The following is a 20626-nucleotide window of genomic DNA, read 5'->3' on the forward strand; positions in this document are numbered from 1 at the left end:
TCTGCAAGGCAGGCCTCCTGCTCTTATTTCCTTTGCTTATGAGATGCTAGAGACACACCTACAAAGAAAAAACTAAAAAGTAGGAAAGCAACTGATTTTTCCTACCGGTAACAGGCTCTGCTCCTTGCACCGCTGGGCTGACATTCCTCTTCTTTTTCGAAGAACTTAAATCCACTTCTCCGTTAAGGCTGGCTCCCACATCCACTGCAGGCTGGGGGTCAAGCCCCAATTTTTCCACAGCTGGTAATTCAGGGGAAAAAGGTGTCTCTGCTGCAAAAACAACTGCATCAAAACTTTTTACCATTTTAGGAACTTTATCCTGAGAGGAGCCATCATCTGCTGAAACCAAACGCTTTACTCCCACATTTTCCAGTGACTCAACAGCATGTAAACGGCACAAACACGGCGAGAAGGGCAATTCAGGTGCAGCTCGACTTTGCTGTCCATCGGGCTCAGCCAAGATGTTCCCCTGAGCTGGTTTCGTGGAAGGACCAGCATTGCTCTCACCGGCCGGACAGACGGTGTCGGTGCTGGAGTCGCTGTCGCACGTGGGCTCCTCTGCGATGGGCTGAAGCGCTGCCCGTGGCAGCACGCTTTCCGTGCCCTCCTGTTCTTCTGAATACACTGCAGCAGGGGACATTGCCACCGGTCTCAACACTTCCTTACCCCCACAGGCATCACTAGGGGCTCCCATTTTTGAAGCATCCTTTAATTCAGGGGTGCTGCTGCGTGGGGAGATTTGCTGTTGGGTTTGGCTGGGATCATGCTCTGGGTTCAGCCCTGCATCTGGACAAGGGTCACTGTTCACACCCGGTGACTCACATATCACTGTGGGTCCATGCATGGTGCTTTCTGCATCCGCTGCCCCGGTCTCACACACTTCTTTGGCAGAGACCTTCCCTTTCAGCCCAGCATCCACATCGCTGCTGCCTGCCACAGGCCCCACCTGACTGCAGGCAGATGGTTTCACAACAGAAGCAAGAAGTTCCTCCGATAAAACCTGCTCACTGCCACTTGCACAAGCCTTGTCAGCCTCAGCTTTGCCTCCTGCAGCCTGCTCTGAGGAGCCTTGCTCTGGAAAGCCCTTGTCCTCAGCACGGTCACCAGGACAGCCAGCTCCGGCAGCTACCCTGCCATGCTCCCCACCACGCTGCTGGGTGAGCTCTGCCCCGCCTGCCAGTGCCGCCACCGCTTCCTGGTTTTGTTTAGATTCTTCATTATGAATTACAGAGGGTGTGCCTATTAAATTATCCTCCACACAGTCTGCGTCCTTGGCACACGGAGCTGATCCAGGGTCATTACCTTGCGGAGCTGCCTCCTGCCCGGGAGGTGCCACTGCAGCATCTCCCTCCTGACTCACAGCAGGTCCTCTGGGCAGGGGAGTGAGCAATTTCATCTTGTCGCTCAGCCCCTCCTGCTCCAAAGCACTTTCTGTTCTCTCTGTTTTGGTTTGTGAAGGCTCTTTTTCTGCCAGGCACGTTCTCGAATCCTCCAGAGGGACTGATGCAGGCTCATGTTTGCTCTCCTGAGCAGCGTCCAGCTTTAAGCTGTCGCCCATTTCATCGTTAAGGACAGTTTGATCAGCAGAAGGGTGACACTGAGCAACTTCCTGAGCTCTGGCTGCAGAATCTGCGCTTCCTCCATCTCTGCTGCTGCTGGTATCAGTTCCCGCTGGCTCGTCTTCATAGGCTTCACTGCCCTCCATTACTTTGGCCGCACGCTCAGTGATCTTACCACTCTCTTGGCAAACCACAGGTTCTGCACTGCTTTGATTAGATCCACCAACATCATTGTTTTCAGGTTTAGCATTAGGACCATCAGTCTCCGCAGTGTCTTGCAGTGAGGGTGAGCTGGACTTCCCACCAGTGCAATCCGCTTCCACCTGCCCTTTTCGCTCCCCACTGCCGTGGATTTCCGAACCAGGACCAGGTTTTGATGCACATGTGAGAACCTTCACCCCATTCAATGCTGGCAACGCTGCCCCGGCGCTCGCAGTAACTTCTTGCCTTGCCATGACATGGGCATCACCTTGGCTTTCCAAGAAACCACTGTTTACCTGATGAGCGCACACATCTTTTCCAGTCTCTGTGTTACTGCCGGCCTTGCAAAGGTCGATGGAGACATCGCCAGTGCCACCGTCTGTATTCGTACCATCATGTGCTGGTACTAATCCCACATTTGCATGCTCCCCATCTGCACACTCATTGCCATTAAAACCACCAAGTAAAGGCTGAGCAGCACTGGCTGACTCTTCCTTAGCTGCTGATTGCTCTTCTCGGTTTGCAGTCCTCCTTTCACCGGCCTCAGCCATCCCATCCTCTACCTGCTGCTGGCCCGCAGCCCTCTCAGCCGCCCCTGCACAGTTCCTGCATTCAGTCTGGCCCATAGCCACATCCACGCCCTCCAAGGAAGCTGGGGCTTCAACTGCAGTTTCAACCACAGTAACAGCACTGTCAGCCGCACGCTCCTCCCCAGCCTGCGCTTCCTGATGGGGACTATCTCTACTGCACAAGCCAGCTTGATCCAAACCAACTCCAGCAGATGTCATTCCAGCTTCCTCATTTGTATTTCCACAGGATGGAAGGTTTACGGCACCACTGACGCTTGCACAGGGGCTCGCTGTGCATTCCTTCTCATCTGATATAGTCCCAGAGCCTCCAGCAGAGGTTGGCCCCTCCTCTTCCTTTTTACTCAACATCGCTGTATTTTTACTTTCACAGAAGCACTCTGGGCTCTCTGCATCCCCCAGGCTCAGCAAGTCATTTGGTGCATCATTAAAAGCTCCCAAACTCCTGCTGTTGTCTTTCTCCTCCTGGTGCGTTTGGTCTGAGAGCTGCCCAATGTCCAGGTGAACGAGATCAGATGGACTTTCCTGCCTTCCTTCTCCGGCCATTTCTTCTGCATTCTGAGAAGCAATGGTTGGGTGATCATCTGATTCTGCTCCTTCAGCACAGCTGTCTCCAGAATCTCCCACTACAGGCTCTGTCCGCTGCCTTAAACTCTGTAAAACGACCAAAAAAGAAAAAGTTACTTTGCTTTGTCACACATTTACTCTGTCTCCACCACATACAAGATCGATATCTACATAATCCTATTCCATGCGACTCCTGCTCCCTCTGTACCTCTACCTGGTGTCCCCTGGGACAGAGTTACAAACATACTCCGGTGAGTATTTTAAGTGTTGATTTTGTTATGCAGTAATAGTGAAATCATTAGAATGACAGAAATGTTGGTTGCAAAGAGCATCTGGAGGTCATCTAGTCCACCCTTCTGCCTGAAGCTGGACTATCGCCAGTGTGACATCAGGTCAGCCATGACTATATCTTGCCAAATCCCCAAAACCTCCAATGATGGAGCACCCACCACCTTTCTCGACAATCTGTTCCCATGCTACACCACCCTCCCATTAAGTTTTTCCTAACGGCCAGTCTGAACACACTAAAGCTGAAATTTGCCACTCTACCCCCTTTTTACACCACTTGCCACCACTGAGAAGAACTGTAATCTTTGTAAGTGCTCTTCAAGCAGCTGTAGTCATATTTATTGATTGCACTTAAATTCCAGATCAGTAAACAGCAGAAATCACTCTACCAAATAACACAAATATACACCAGCCTAGTCCCAAAGGGACTGAGCAAATTCTGTTTCAGAGCAACCTCAGATCCCTGCCCAATGGCACCCCCCAGTTCACATCAGCATTGCTGTATTTTCTCTATATTGATGGAAATGCTACTTCAGACATGGGAATTGGCTGATGATGTCCCAACACCACCACTTGTCACCTACTCCAAGGACTGAACTAATCATTTAATCTATTCCTAAGAACTGCGTGCATAATGAAATATCTGAAATTTACTTCCTAAACTGAAATTAAAATTTGAAAATTATTACATACTTTTTAAATTAATATGTTTGTTACGGTGGAACAGTAGCAACGTACTCAATGCCTCTCTAATCTGCATTTTCTTTCCAAAGCATCTTCTTTGTCAAGGATCCCCCAAGCTTTTGTAGCCTGTTACAATCAAACCTTTACTTAAAAAGAACCATCTGTTCCAATATAATATTTTTTTTTTATTCTCTTTGCTGCATATCGATGTTCACATCTTAGGAAACTGACTTAAATTAACGAGCAACCTCAGTCCTTCAATGGACAACCCACAGAGCTCCCTTGATTTTCTGTGCCAGGCTCAGGGTTTTGCACCATAAGCTTTCAGAGGTCATGCTGGTTTCTCAATAAGTGCCTGTGACTCTCCACAAATAGACAACTCTAATAAACTATATCAATCCTCTTTTCTTTTTTTTGCATTTATTTGTAAAAATACACCAAAAAATACAAGCATCCTATAAGCCTAACTTAGACAAGTCCCTGAAAATTTTGCCGAAGACTCTAGTTCTCAGAAAAATAGAATTGCATGCCCAAAAAAGCCAGTTTAAATATCCATTTTCTCCCTGAATATTAAAACGGGCAGTACGTTACTTGGTGCATCACAGAGAACTTCTGGGTATTGCATATACAAATAGTGGCTAAAATCTTCACTTCTACATTGAGAATATTGCGTTTACTTGTCTCTCCACACTCTGAGGTTTGCAAACAACGAACACCACCACCAAACCACTGAATCACAGACCACTAAACATACTTCTGTCATTTGCTACGAATTCCCAACTTAAAATAATCCCAATACCCAGCTCCTATATGTGCTGTCACCTATGTTAGAGCTCCCTGTTTTTGAGGTATCCCAAGATGGGTTAGCATGGGAGACAGGCAGAATGGCACCTCTAGCCATCATGTAGCACCAGGGACGGGATGCAGGGCTCTGTGTGCAGCGGTACCCGCAGGCTGCAGCTATTTTTTTAAAGAAAAAGGGCAAACAAACAGCGTGCCAGCTGTCTGGTGGCTATAACCCCGCAGCAGAGCACAGAGATGATGCTGCTGGCTCCCAGCCAGGATGGACAGACAGAGACAACACAGCCAGGACGAACAGAAACAGGCATCAGTGACGCTTGCTTGGGAACAAGCAAGTTTTTCAAAAGGAGGGGCCGTGGCAGCTCCAGCATCCTCATGGTGAAGTCACTCTGCCGATAGCCTGAAAAATAGAGCCGTCTCCGAAGGAAGCCAACTGGCTTTTAACTGACCCAAAATGAACCTAAATGAAATAATTACAGGGCTGCTTTCCAAATTCAAATCAGATTAGATGTGAAGTGAAACAGTGCTGGAAAGAAAAAGTCTAAACATAGCCTTTTCTGATTTCATTGTAGGCAAAATGTACCCATCTGGCATTCACATGAGCAAACAAGAAGCGAGCTGGATATGTCGGCTGTGCTTTACTGTCTTTTGATGGAAAGGGGAAGCGATTTCACAGCCTGGGTTTGCTACTCATGCCAACAGTTCCTGTTGAGATGGGGAGTAAGTAAATCTCAGGCGTCCAGGGAACGGTGAAAACGGCTCAGAACATCCCATACATCTGACTGTCTCCTCCCCCTGCAATGCCTGCAGACAACAAATCTCCTCTTCTTTCGTTAAAGGAACAAAAATATTCTGTTAACTAGATCCCACACCTCCATAATGGTAGATGTACAAGCTGATGAAGGAACACCCACAAGTGACGCTGGCTGTGCAAGATGTGTCGATGTTTCTGAGAAGCAGCACTGAAGTGTCTTGCTGCTTCACCTTCTCATCCCAGCTGAGTCCCTGTGGCATCTATGTTAAAGCAGCAAGAGGAAACCCTTCCAAAGCCCCACAGCTCCTGTGGTCCAAGAGGAGCGCAGCAAGAGGACCACTATGGACACTCATCCTCCGTAGCCAGGGCAGGTTCATCCTCCGAGTCCTATATAAGGAAACAGCTGTTTTCTCCATCACCTACCCCAGAGACATTCCTCTCAGTCTCCTCTCTAACCCTGAACTTTCCATCTGAAAAGAGACATACCTGCTGTGCACAGCCCCAACAAACCCAGCCCCGCTCCAGAGCCTGCCTTATGCTGCCTGATGGCTGCCAGACACCCTGGAGGGACAGTCCAGCCCCAGGGAGGTTTTCCTGCCCATCCAAGCAGGTCCCAACCTAACAGAGAAAGCAGGAGCTAGGAGCACAGAGATCACACAAGACCAAGCAGAGCCAGCATTTCACATTCCCAAGGCTGCTTCTCTTCTGAGAGAGAAAATGTTCTGCCTAGTACAGCTTCATCAGGTCTCCCCATGCTCAGATGAGAAGGAAATAGGTAGGTGTCTGCCAATATGTTTGCTAATGACATCCAAAGAAAAATCAAGGTAAATACACCTCTGAAGGGTGCCTACATGGGAAGTCCTCCCCAGGGGATGGGCTGCGTGGAAGGCAGGAACCAGCCAGCTCTGCTTCTCTCTTGTCATCTCATCCTTTTCCTTACCATGTGTTGGTGGCTCTGCATGTGCATCTGAAGGTGCCGTATGTCACTCTCCAAGCTGGCTGCTGTCCCTTCCTTGGCTTCAGCCGTCAGCATGTAAACATTGAGCCCACGGTGGTGCTTCACGCTGTAGTCCCCCGAGTGCACGGTGTGAGACAAGGTGCTCCAGGACTCCGGTTCCTTGGCTTCCTCTCTGCAAGAAAACAAGCTCGGGTTAATCTGCAGGCGAGGAGGGATGCTGCATTGCAAGACACGCACGCTGTTCTTCACTCTGGACAGTCATCTAATCAACTGCCCGAATGAAACAGAGCACCGGCTTGAGGGCCAGACAGACAAATACACATGCACACTTCTCAGTCTTGAAAATTAACGTGATTTAGAGTTAATAACAGCCACAAGCTTTATTTCACAAGGTCCTTCTCAGCTAGAGATCTGCTTTTTTTTTCCCCAGACTATGAGAGACTAGCAGGAAAGGGCACAACAATTGCTTTTTAAAATGGAGTTTATTGCAGGTGATGATCACCAAAGCAGCTGTTGCAGAAAAAACAGACACCCAAAAGACACAACTGCAGAGGGACAAGTTAGAAGGAATGAGGATTATGATGATACAGAAGCTACAACTTCTACACCAAAACCAGTATGCTGCTTCACAAACACCCAATAGCCATCAAATTGTAGCAATTTCTTCATTCCTGAAATGAATTTAGCTTGCTTTGTGAAACTGCTTCTGTGCAAATGTTCTCAATATTGTGAGACATCCGTCCTTCTGCAGCAGTGTCACAGATTTTCTTTTTACCAATCAAAAGGAAAGAAAGGAAAAAAAATGCTGTTGTAGATCAGAATGAAAAAATAACTCAGCAGTTACAGTTATTAAACAGAAATATCTAGTCAGTCATCTCTTTTTGAATTACACACCCTGATTTTGCACAGGCTTGCGACTCAAAGCAGTAACTCTTCATGTCTTACCAAGCTGCACAGACGTTGTGTTGTTGCCGCTTTACAGGGGTGAGAAAACATTCATCTTATCAAGGTGTTCATCTAAAGCTTCAGGTTTACAGATTTCATTTTGAATCAGAGCTGATTCAGGATTAAACTGTCCCAGGACAGAGCGTCTCAGACAGCAGGCTCCCGAGCATTGTACTGTTCCCTGGAGAGATGCGGAGCTGAGCAGGAACATTATGAGAAAGGGGCCTTAAACTCATCTGCTCAGGGATGTAAGAAATGGAAATTGCTCTGTTTTCCTTTCACTACAGATGTATCTACCAAGAGCTAGCCCCAGCTGAGAGCATGTCCCCTCCTCATCACTGAGACCAGCCCCTGCCACAACAGGCATCTCCAGGTGACCCTGTGCAGCACAGCTACAGATTTCCCTAGAAGGGACAGAGCTCTGTTTGTACATAAATCATTAGGGATTCAAGAAGGTACATATACAGCCAATGTATACTGTCAACCAGGCAAAATTACACATAGATTTCAGCATCTTTGCTGACTTGTTTCCTACTTTGCAAGTCACAAGCCCTTCTGATGGGCAAGAGCCTGCATAGCAAACCACAGGGCTACCTCTCCAGGAAGCCACACAATTCAGAAAGCAAAGTCATAACAAGCAAACCGCACCACTATTGGCAATGGGCATGGGCAGAGCAGGGTGGGGAAACAGCTGGACGGTTCATCATACAGCAGAGAAACCTGTGCAGGTGACAGTGGTGGCATCGGCTGTCCTTGCTCTGCCCCAGTACGACCACCTGCTCCCTTCCATGGCTCACTTTGGGCTAAATCTGCAATGAAATTCAGACAAAGTGAACCTATGTCTTCCACCATCGACCACCATGTAACTCAACTGACTTCAGCAGAATCACTCTTCATTTAAATAGAATCAATATTTCCATAGAAAAACAGAAGGAAGCATTCAGTTTCTGGTGGTGATTTAGTATGAATCCATGGAGGCACTGAAGTCAACTGAGCCCTTAGAAGTGACTAAAGAAATGACCTTCCTTTATCAAGGAAACACAGACATTTCTGTCTGGAGTATTTTGCTTTTCAGCTGTCATATATGAGAAACTACTGCACTCAGGGCCACTCTCAGAGTACAATGAGGCAGTCAGCACAAAACCCATATTCACCCACTCATGGCGACAACATCAGCTGGTCTAAGGAACCGAGCGCGATGAGTCTGCTCCACTTTCTCATCAGCTTCAAGTACACTTACAAGCATCTTCAAACCAGCACCCACAAAGCAGCCTGTGCAACTTGAGCCTTAAAAGACCCTTGGAGACTTCAAAAGCCTCAAAATCTGGAGGGAGATGATAGGCAAGCACAATCCCCAGCAACGCTGTGAGCATGTGCACCCCTCCTGCAATCTGTCACCTTCACACGGCCTAGAGGGATCAAACAATCACTTCTGCTCACAAAGACAGCAATTTCTTTTCATATTCAAGCTGCCGATCTATGTTACACTCTATAAAGGGCTTTAAACCTCTTGAAAGAAAACAAGATCTTTCTCACATCCAGCTAACTACAAACAAATCCAAGCTCTCATTTTTGCTAGCAGTTACGTATGTTGCACAAGATGAAGCAGAGACGTAGCGGATGTCTCAATCTACTGACTCCTTCAAATCATCCCTTTCGTACACTGCTGTATCCCAGCAGAGGGAACAAAGGGGTATTCACAAGATTTAACTTGTTTGCACACCGCTATTTCTGATGTTTAGGCAATCGCAATCACTTCCAAGGGCACATGGACCACATGAGAAGATGCTCCTGCTAGTTGGTCTTTGTATGTTGAGCTTTCCCATCTGTGTCTCTCCTGCACCTCTCGCTGCAATTTACTGAGAGATGACAACAACACACTTTCTCTCAGGGGAAAAAAAAAAGTTTTGTAGTCATGTATTTTGTACTTCCAGGTTGTGAAAGATGTTTATTTTGTACAGATTAGGAATTTACGTAGTGGTTGTATTGAAGTACATACCCAAGCTGGTCTACCAGGAGATAAAAACAGATATGCAAATATTTACTGAAGATTTATTAACAAAAGTGTGCGTAGAAACTCCAGCATTCAAGAAGTCTGAAAATCTGCTCCTGTTCAGCACAAAAATTCAGTTTGCTGCAGTCCGCCAGCAAAAAGGGAAATCTGTCTTCTTATGAGGTTTAACCATCCTGGGTCAACTCTTTCTCATCCTCTCCTTTCAACAGCTTTCCACAGAAATATAGAAATGATACCGGTGAACCGAAAATTCCATTGGCATCATCTCCAAGCCCAGCTTTTGCAGAAGAAAATATGTTGCTTGGTTAAAAAAGCAAGGATAAGGTTGACAAGGTTCATTAACTCCACCCTTGACACAATCATGTCACATCCCACTGACAAAGCCTGGAAGAAGCCCTCCAGCTCCGTCCTTGCTTCTTCTGCTGCAGTCTTCTGTCCCATGGAGGTAAACCCAGAATGAAAATTGATGGCAGAGCCTTACCAGCCAGTCCCTCATCCACAGAAAGGTGGCTCAAAGAAGGATGTCAACCCCAAATGGGGTGAGAGGAGAAGCAAACAAGCATCCAAAATGCCCTCAGGCCATGCTCTGATCAAACCGCAGCATCACCTCCTGCCTATTTGGCACATAAAACAAGATGACACGTTGTGTTTGGTTTTTAAACCACCCAGCATCACCCAAGTAGATTCGTCCCTGGCGAAGGAGGAGCCGCATTGTACTCATGTGCTCAATCTCCTCTCATCTTGTGGGGGAGCAGATACGATGGCCCAGGGCCAGCAAGCAGCGGAAGGAGGGAGAGGAAAGTCTGCACTGACACAGCACGGCTCCCGGCTTCCTGCAGATACGGACGAGGTATTTTTAAGAAGAAGGAAGATAAGTGAGAAGGAGAGAACAAAAAACCCAAGTGCAAGCTCTGCCTGCTTTCAAAAGCTGCAGAAACTGTGCTCTGTGACAAGGGTTTGAAATTCGGCGGTGCCGGTGCTCCCAGCAGGCATGTTTTCTGGCACAGAGATAACGGGTTTTAAGCAGAGGGGAGAGGAAGAGGAGGGGAAGAGATCAGATGATGAACAGAAAAGCCTCAGTGGGTTGAGCAGAACCTTGTGTTAGGAAGATTTATCCCACAGTTTTACAAACAAGCAAGGAAGACAGTGTGGGAACTCAAGGTGTTATTTCCTGGGGATATCCCCTCCAGATTTCTATGGCGGACTTTGGCTGAAACATAACAAACTCAGTATGGTTGCCAGCTCTTGTGATGTTATTGCAAGCCTGACAACAGCTGCACATTTATTCTGAAAGCATCAGCCCCTAGATCCATGTGACAATGAAGAAGGAAAAAAAACCCCACCAACCAACCAAAACAACACAACAAAAAAACCCAAACAAAAACCCCACACACAACAACAAAAAAACCCCACTTTTTTTTTCTTATGAAATTAAACACAACCATAGTATCATGGTTGCAGTGAAAAGCTACGAAGTGCTAGAATTTAGATGCTGTTATCTGTGAGGCAAATAAAACCTGTAGCTTAATTTTATATTTTTATTCAAATTCTGAATTATTACTGTTGTGATAATATTAAACTGAAAATACGAGATCAGACAGAGCATGAAATGGCATAAACAAGGAATGGTGCCCATTTGGACAGGATGCTGCACTCGGTGGCAATTGCACAACACGACCATAGCCCAATAAATTCAAACCAAGCCAACAATCCCTCCTGCGAAACCCCAGCACCCAGACGTAATGCGGTCACCAGCATCTAAAACTAAGACATCTCAGAAATTTAACAAAATACAACTTCAATGCTATTTGCAGAAGTGTTGGGGTAATAGAGGCTTTGTATACGGGTGATCAACTTTTCACCCATAATCTTTAGTGATACACAAAACACTAGTGCACACAAACACTTGGTTGCTCCTCTTTGTTTTTGTAACCATCGATATGCATTGCATATGAGACTTGAAAACACATGCAACTGTTATGTGCTAGAATGGGTTAAAACAACTCAACCATTTGTAAATTTGAAAGATATTATATTTAACAAACACAGCATTCATACTTCAGGTGTTTACAAGTGCTCCAAAAGCCCCAGGATATTGGAAAAAAAATGGTTTTTAGATAAGAAAATTTTATAGATCACTTGCTAATTTGAATACATTTGATATTGAAGGAAAGAGTTAAAGTTAACCTGATGTAGAAATGGTGACTAACCCCTTACAGTGCTTCACAGAAATATGAATTGAAGTGGGTTTAGACACTGAACTGAATTCAGGATTGTATAACCTACACTTCAATATCAGATTAAATATTTAACAACTAGATTCAAAATATTTAATGCTAACTTCTCAGCCTATTGATCAACACACTATATAGCAGGAAATCATACAAGAGAGTAAAGTTGGTTTGGTCCTTCAACAGCTTCTTGCAGATGCGCATATCCTAAGAGAGCACATCCAGTATTTCCTACCACAAAGGATCTGCACTCCTAAACCCAATAATCTCTCAGGCCCCAAAGTTAATTATACATTAAAAAAAAAATATATATATATATATATGGCTACAGACTGTGGTAAATATATTTGCCAAACAGTACGATGTGCATTTCGTAAGAATAACGGGATGTTATTAAATGCATTTTTCTGTTTGTTTTATTTTCATAGTATTACCTAATAAGAAAGATGCCCTGCTTGGGATGTGGCACCGCAGGTCCAACACAGAACTCAATGTCAACTTGGAGTCTCATCAGTAAACAAAAGAAATTTAAGGTGAATCTATGAAATGCACTCAAGAGCAAAAACAGATGTAATTTGTTTATTTTTAAAGACAAACGCACAGTCATGGAGACTACTTCATCAAGCAATGTTTTCTTTACAGCTAAAAACAGCATCTCAGATCAGGACACGTGATACGGAAGGAAGACTTGTCTCTGCAGAACATCCCTGTGCTGCAAGTGTGGCCACAGACTGTAACAACCTGAAGATGAAGCCACCACTTTGGCTGCCTCTGGCACCACACTTTACAAAGTCTTCTTCTACAATAATCTGTTCAAACTTCAATTCCACCATGAACATCACTACCTCTAGCAGATCTGCTCCGGAGACTAAATACAAGTATCCTAACTGGGTATCCAGCATTTTGGAAAATAACTTAGCCACATTTTCTAAATTTATCCTGAAATGGCACTGGTCTATGACAATCACCAACCACATGAGGCTCTTCAGGGCTTACAGCTTCTATGACTTTTGGGATCAACTGCACATCAGGATTGCTATAGGGGGGGAACCATCTTTTTCTCATATCTTACCATATCTTACCATCTCTCAGGACCTCCAATTTCCAAGTGGGTTATCAGAGACAGTTAAAAGCTGTTTCTACCATACAAAGCCACTTCACTCTATTCTGTATACAAGGGTGGATACACACAACACAAAGGAGAGGAGGGAGCCAACAAATAAAAATACAAGTCTTCACAGGGATGTGGGAACACACCTGGAAACCAGTGAAAGCTGGAGCATGCAGTGGTGAGTAGTTGGAAAGAGAGAAACACCAACTCATCCTGCTCCATCACGTTCACACCTGGTTCCCCTGTCCCCTCCCACACCAGAAAAAACCCACAGCACCTCAGCATCTTTCTAATCAGGATGATCAGTTACAAAATGGTGTTTCAAACTAAAATCTGGAAGTTTAGCAATACACAGCCACAATACCAGACCTTGTTGGATCACTGTTTGTCTCACACTTTTGTAGCTAAACAGCATTCTCTTAACACATGCATCTCTCACCAGGTCCTCTCTCATTGCTCTTCTAAAGTCTTTGAGTCCCCCTTCAAATGTTAATCTTGTGTCAGTGCTTACAGAGATAAAGTCAACTGGTCTCCTTTCCAAGCCATGCCCTAAACCTACTGCCTGGCATTCGGAATAGCCATTGGAAGGATGTGGCTTGTTTTGGGGTGGAAGAACAGAGAGAAAAGCATCAGCATTACTTCAATAAACTCTTCAGCCGTTGATTCTGCTTAGCCAGAAATAAAATTTAAAATATGTGTATCATCGCCTGCGCAGTGTGGTGGCAACCTTCTGGCCACTGGCTGTGTCCTGTTCTGCTCCCCATTCAACAAATACTGGGAGAACCAAGAGGAGACTGGGAACCTGGCACACTTCGTCCCCAGCTTGTAATAAAAGCAAAGATGTACACAGGAAAGGGGAGGGGGGTGTCAGCCTATACATTCTCAGGGGCATAAGCACCCTGTTTACATACAGCTCCCACAATGTGGTGCTGAACCCACGTTTCCAGCCCCAAGAAACTAGAGATTTCGGAAAGCATCTGCACCACAGATGGCTCTTCACCTACAAAAAGACTGAATTTAATGGAACAACCTAACACCGAGATTCAGTGAAAAATGTCCCGATTCAGCAGGGCACTGAAAGAAATGCTTAATTTTAAGACCATGCTTAAACACTCTCCTCAATATGAACGAGATGTTTCTGAAATAAAACACATACTTAAAGGACTTGCTAAAGTACAAAGAAATGAGATACCAGGCAAATCCTCTTGTAGCTCTGTATCAGAAAAATGTATTCGATTATAAAAGTAGAGTTTCTTGAAAAAGCTTCCTCATTTGAGAGACACCACAGAGATGAGAGCACAGACTTCACCAATTACTTATGTAAAATCAGAACAATAGCAAGTGATAATCATGGATTGCAAAATGTTCTTAAAACCCTTCTGCTACCAGTGAGCTATTCCTCATGTACGTTAATTAAATCAATTTAATTTTGGAAATATAGTCTTGTACTGACTTATAGTTTCACACACTGAGCCACTTGGAGATGCGAAGGAAGAGCAATGCCAGAGCTGTGCAGAACTGCTTTATAGCAATAAGCACGCAGAGAAACCAGCAGAAGCAAAACTAATATCAGAGTAAAAAACTCAGAGACTCTTACAACTCTGAAACTTCTCCTTTGCAGGGAATAGAAAAACTCAAGAGTGATTTTATTTGCTTTACTTTTCTCTTACTCCCCCTTTTCAGGGGGCATAAATCGCTCTCAGCTGTGAGGGAACGACAAGCATTTGGTTTCACAGAAAACACAAAAAGCCAAAACAACACGATACTTCTGGGTTACTAGACAGAACTCTGTTCTGCAGAAATTTTACAAATTTTACAAAAACGGCACTTCCGACTTCTCTGAAAACCCACAGACTTGCTATTTCTTGGAGCCATTTTCCTCGCCTGCCTCACAGAGCCCTGCAGAACATGGAGCTGGCAGGCGGATTGTGTTACCGCACCGAACGGCATTTGGAAACATCAACTACTGCAAACTACAGCCGTCCTATTGCAGAGGCCAAGTTACTCACATGGAGTTTACCGCCCCCTGTTTAATACGCGCTGCTGCCTCTGCTCTAATGAGCGGAGCAGCCCAGTGCCCTGCACCAGTGCTGCCCAGTTTGAACACAGGGAAGTTACAGGCTTCAAGGAACGACCCTTCGCTTTGGAATTTGCTCCTGCCAGACTCAGAAACTGCTGAAACTCAGAGAAGTCTATGCAACCTGCCTAGTTTCCAAAGCTTTTTCATGCAAGTAATTTACTTAAACTGTATTCAAAATTTGTATTTAATTTTGTATTTTAAAAATAAACCTATTAACCAAGCAAACAAGTAAGTTCCTAGAGAAAATCCTTATATTCTCCCCCCTGCCCCCTATAAAACTCCTGCCCTTATGCACCATCCTACTCATTTTGCACTGCAGAACAATGTTCACTGCACAGTTTTAATCTCAAAAATAAAACAAGCACCCTCAGGAACGATACACAACTGATGAATAAACACTGTTATCAGCATCCTGCTCTCCAGCTTCAATCTATGTGTGCTCAATCACAGCTCCTCAGTTTGGTCTGGAAAGAAGCAGTACACGCACCTTTCCTGCCAGAGGATGCAAGAGTCGGTTCACAAGCTCAAGACTAAAGAAAGGAACACTTCGAGGGTCACAAAATTTAAATGGGAAGCATCTTTCATTTTTTTTTTACATGAAGAAATATAACAACTGAAAAGGGAAAGCTCAGCTGATAAACAGAAATTCAAAATGTCACCACTGTAATTAGTTTTTGACAAAAAATATTTACACCGCAGCTGAATCAAACTGCTTTGCAGCTGAACCCCAGCAAAACTGCAACAATGGAAGAGGTTTTGTGTCTGCTTTTTAATGACTGTATCCTAATTACAGCAAAATTTCACCCCTTCCCGCTCCTGGCTGGGAGAATAATTGTAAAATGCAGGGTCCTGCAAATTACCAAGTAAGTGAACAATAAAATGCCCCCAAGGATAATGCATCACAAAACACACTGCATTCATTTATTTGGCGAAGTGCAGTTTAATTACTTGTAAAAATAATGACTCCTTTGTACGGGCTCTCGCTAACATGCGTTGCTGCTCTGTATTTTGCTGAGCGGTACAAGTTGCGTGCCAAATTTATGTGCATGGATTATACAGCATGCGCTTAAGCAGAGTGCAGAAAAGAGGTACGGAATCCATTGTGTTTTGACAGCACATAAATGATATGTACTCCATTCACGGAATTTGGCTGCTTGTCTATATTTTGAAACTCAATATTTCTCCTCACAACGGGGATTTGCAAGTCTCGATCCCATCTCATTGTAGAAAGCACTAAGCACAATAAAAATCTCTGCTGGGGAATCAGGATGCGTCGGTTCTGCAGCCGCCACCCTCCACACGTGTCATGTCACCGTGTCACGCGGTGCTTGTAGCGCAGTGTTTTGCCACCATCCCAGTCACTGAGAAAGGGGTCCAAGACTTCCAGCATCCACAGATTTATGTTTGCAGGGCTTCACGGAGATGGCAGGGTTTTCATAGTAATGGGATATGTGGCATGGCTGTCAGATTGTTTATACATTATATTTCCACCCAGCAGTCCAAAAGGAAAACTAACCACAACGAACAGTTTAAGGATATCATAAGAAGAATGGGATCTGGGATCATGATGGTAACGTTACTAAAGTTGCTAGTAAAGAACTGTAAAGGTCAGCAGAGAAATCCCTGGGCTTACACCAGCAGCAACAGTTAAAGTGAATGGCACAGGGCAATGCCAGGTAATCCAAGTACTCTCCTTTTCCCAGTGAGAGAGAATTGCCATTCCAGTATTGGAACTGGTTGTGAAATACCACACCAAATACATGAATAGCTGTTGGAATAGCTTTGTTTACTTCCCATTTCTTTTTAAATTATCAGCTCTACTCATATTCAAACTGCAATGGGCTTTACAGTCAAGTTTTGGCCAACTTAAGCTTTCTATAATAAAGTTTTGGCCAATTTAAGCTTCTGCACGGTATGTAAAGTCTGTTAACATGGTTAGTCTCACCCTGGATAACTTTGCTGAAGTTGTAGGATGAATTTGCACATTCCAGTTTTACAAGACAGTCTGCAAGTGACTTGTGTGTTTTCACAGTGTGACCATTGAACTCGATGGAGAAAAAAGTAATTCAGACATTATGACAGTGTTAATCCCAGCCAATGGTAGCAAAAGAAAAGGTTAAAGAACAGCTCCTGCCCTACCCTGCACCTTCTCTTTCACCCTTATTTTGCACGTGGTTGACAGAATTGCTGAAGACGAACTTAAATGCAGTCACTCCAGCAACACAGATCGTATTTTTGCCCTTTCTGCCCAATAACTACAGAAAGCAAAAAAATTTGCAATTCATAATGAAGAAATGTTACGTGATAATGTGGACGACACAGCAGACTCCTAAACATGACATTGAGTCACTCAGCATAAACCCCAAGTATGTGAAAACTCAATTCGGAAAAACAAAGTTAATAATGAAGCTTAAGAGAACCAGGCATCAGAATAACACGCATGCAGACCAAATCTTTTCTCCTTTACAAATAGCCCCCTCGGGACTTATTTAAACTCTTTGTCTTTATTAGCCTTGGCTTTCAAAGCTAGACCTCCAAACATTTGCTATTCAAAAATAACTTGTCATCTTCGGAGGGATTCCTTGTTAAACACTGCAGTAAATGCTAAGAGTAAGGTCTGGCTGCTTCTCACGACCACTCAAAAGAGAACAGTTTCTGATGTTAAATATTTGCATTAATTCTTGCCTAAATTTTTTACCTGTACTGCTAAGATACGTGTTCTTTACAAGATGCTACCTTATTTCAATACTATTTTCATTATTTCATTTAACCAAAAAACTCCAAGTCTACAAAGTAAGAACACAACATCAGCTACCACCAGGAAGCCTGCTAGCTCCCCTCTTTTGGGCAGCTGTGCTTGTTTGAAGAAAAGCTTTTTCACTTGTGTCTGCATAAGGTTTGTCTTAATTAGTTGATATTACAGTGACTCACTTTGGGCTTTAAGAGACACCTGGAAGCAGAACACTGTGCAATGCAAAAGAAGAACATAACAGTATTTATGGATTTCCCCCAAATTCTAAGGACATGCCTCACTGTTGCTAGCAAGAAAGTTAAAAGCAAAATTATGCAAAAATTGCCTTTAAGGGTAGAGTACAGCTCTTAGACACTATTCAGTGATAATGCACAGCAAAGGCAAGCATGATACAGAACGGAAAACTAGCAGAGGAACCATCAGGTCATCCTTACTCTGTCAAAAGCTGGTGCAGCTTCTGGTAGCCCCTCTCCAAGGCCAAGCTCACTGGCGTTGCCCCTTCGTTGTTGTGGATGCTGAGAGCTCCTCTTCCACCCGGCTGCTGGAGCAGAAACCACGTCAGCCGCAGCAGACCCAGCCTCACCGCAAAATGCATCAATGTTTCCCGAGGGATGTTCTCTAGGAAGAAAGAAAAAAATGAAAGAATTAAAAGATGGGAATTTGTAGGCTGCGGGTAAGGTGAATACCACAGCCCCACCTCCCAGCAACACCACACACAGCGGCTGGCGTGGAGCTGGCAGCCCAAATGTTGAGGAACCCGCAGCACCTGGAAAAAAACACGCTGGCTTCCAATATTCAGGAGACACCAGTGCTTGAAAGTGACGGACACGCCACAGTGGGACTGGAACTGCTCAGGACCTCTCGGCGTGTCACTGACCACAGAAGCCAACGTGGAAAAAGCACCATTTCATAAACAGCCACAGCAACCACCAAGCTGCAGCACCTACAGACAGAACCTGGCATGGTCAGGTGAGCTTTTCTCCATGTCCAAGCCTGCTCCTCGCACACCCAGGACCAGATTTTAGGAACAATTTTTGTTATTTAATGGGACACTGACTTGTCCCAAGGCATTAAAAAAAAAAAAAATCAATTACTTTTGAAGCACAAATCTAAACCAGTTATAAAAGAGAACAGTTTAACCTCTCGTGTAGACAAAAAAAAGTGAAGGTTTTGCTATCCTGGTTTGATTATGCCTTAGACCAGCTTTTCTCAGCTTAATACAATAGCTCTATCATTCTGAGTAGCAGCATTTATAAACTAGCAATCTCCGCTGCTGCTTTTTATGTTTAATAACCGTGACCTCCTAATTTGGTAAAAGTCACTCTTGAGCCTAAGCTTTCATCTCAGAAAAATATCCCCCTACCCTAAAAGCTGCAGCCCTAGAACAATACTCTGAAAAGCTTCAACCAGAAATGAGCTCCAGATGCAGTGGTGAAATACAGTATTGCAGGTCAAAACCTGTTACTTCTGTATGAAGGGCAAAAGCATTTGGGCTAAAAAAACCTGCGAGAATTAAAAATTTGTTCTTTTAATTAACAAAGGATTTCAGTATTGACTGGCAGCAACAATAACAACAAAACAGCACCAACTGGGTCTCAGTTAACCATGCACATGAGCACACTTGGTATAATACCTTTAATATCATAAAAATGATTTATTGGGTTATTAATTTGGTTGCCAGCCAAACCTATACAGCAGGTTTCAAAATGCAACTACATAATGGCTTTAGGATTTAATTATTTGTTTTCCTCAAGAAACATGCCCCAAGAGAAATCACTTATTTAAAGTGCTGTTGTTTTTCTTGCTTACTTACTTTCTTAAGGGACATAGTTAAGACCTTCCATGAAAAACAAAGGAAAAATGGGCAGTTCTCCCCTGCCTGACACACATTTTCTTCCCAACTTTTTGGATCAATTCCTGAAGAACTAATCTGCATTCAAGAACCAAAAGCTTTCTGGCACCATTTCTCTTCCGAACGACTCCAAATTAGGTCTCTGGGCTACAAACCAAACCTTCCCCCAACGTCCTCTTGATTACCGTAAAGCAAAACCATGCTGTCCTGAATACATGAGCGTGTCTGAATGGAGGTTTCAGCTGATCAGAGAAAAAGGGAATAGCTGAGCTCACTCAGGGACAAATTCTCAGCCTGTGGGAGAGTAATGATAAGGATTTTGGTATTAACTGCTATAGTGTAATGATTTATAAATAAACAATGTGATGAGGTATTTAATCAACAGTTGCCAGCCTTGGATTTAAAGAAAAATGAAGCATAACACATCATATAAACTGACATAAGGGAAAGGTTACTGATGAGGTTGCAAAATGAGGAAGCATGAATACAGGTAGGACTTATCCAGAGTGAAGGCAGATGCCAAAGGTTTCACCCAATGAACTTGTATATGCACAAAGCTCCTACATCACCTGCACACTGGTGGAGTCAGCTAACACAATTACAGCAGTACAACTCTTCCTACTGACAGGTAGGAGGCACAAAAGCACTTTGTCAGAGCAAACGACTGCCATCTGATTAAAGAATCTGTTGCACTGGTCTGATCACATCTGTTCTAACATGGGACCTCCTGTTCCAGCTGCTTTGTTAAAGGGAAAAACATCTTCCTAACTAAAACTGACAGCCTTGCAGCAACACTTAGCAGTGTAGACATGCAAAGCATAAGCTTTGGTCCCTGGACCAAAATGCTTCCTCCTCCTTCAGCTGAGAGCATTACAGTGAGGTAGAAGCATCTTCTGCCCACCACCTCATGGTTCACCAATAAACACACAAACCAACTTCAAGTTCTGCAAGATGAAGGCAAATACTCCTCCTGTCCCTGACCAACTGGGTGCCCCTCTGCACCTCATATTTCCATGAATGAAATGCCCCCTCACAGCTATTCCAAATGACCGTCTGACGTAATCTGCTCATATAACTGCAACTTCTGAAAATCCCACTTCTTTCCCATTATTTTAAAACAATCTTCTTTATCATCAAATTATTGGACACAGTAGTTCCAGCACTTAGATGAAGGTGTCTACAAACACAACTGAACTGAATATGGCCCTGCCTCAACGCCGTTGAGCAACAACGACGTGCACA

At 44.3% G+C, this 20626-nt stretch overlaps 1 protein-coding gene across 6 annotated transcripts in view; it reads right to left on the reverse strand.

The window, feature by feature from the left end:
- AKAP13 (A-kinase anchoring protein 13) overlaps window positions 1-20626 on the reverse strand; it is a 215089-nt gene that overhangs the window by 97789 nt on the left and 96674 nt on the right. For all 6 annotated transcript variants that reach the window (XM_082061426.1, XM_082061429.1, XM_082061428.1 and 3 more), the window contains 3 exons: window positions 17967-18150; window positions 6382-6571; window positions 106-3001 (listed from right to left, as the gene is read on the reverse strand). In XM_082061426.1, the coding sequence (XP_081917552.1) occupies window positions 106-3001; window positions 6382-6571; window positions 17967-18150 (3270 nt within the window). The remainder of the gene's footprint in view (window positions 1-105; window positions 3002-6381; window positions 6572-17966; window positions 18151-20626) is intronic.

This window comes from Streptopelia decaocto, assembly GCF_964273445.1.
Source record: "Streptopelia decaocto genome assembly, chromosome: 9".
Taxonomy (NCBI): Eukaryota; Metazoa; Chordata; class Aves; order Columbiformes; family Columbidae; genus Streptopelia; species Streptopelia decaocto.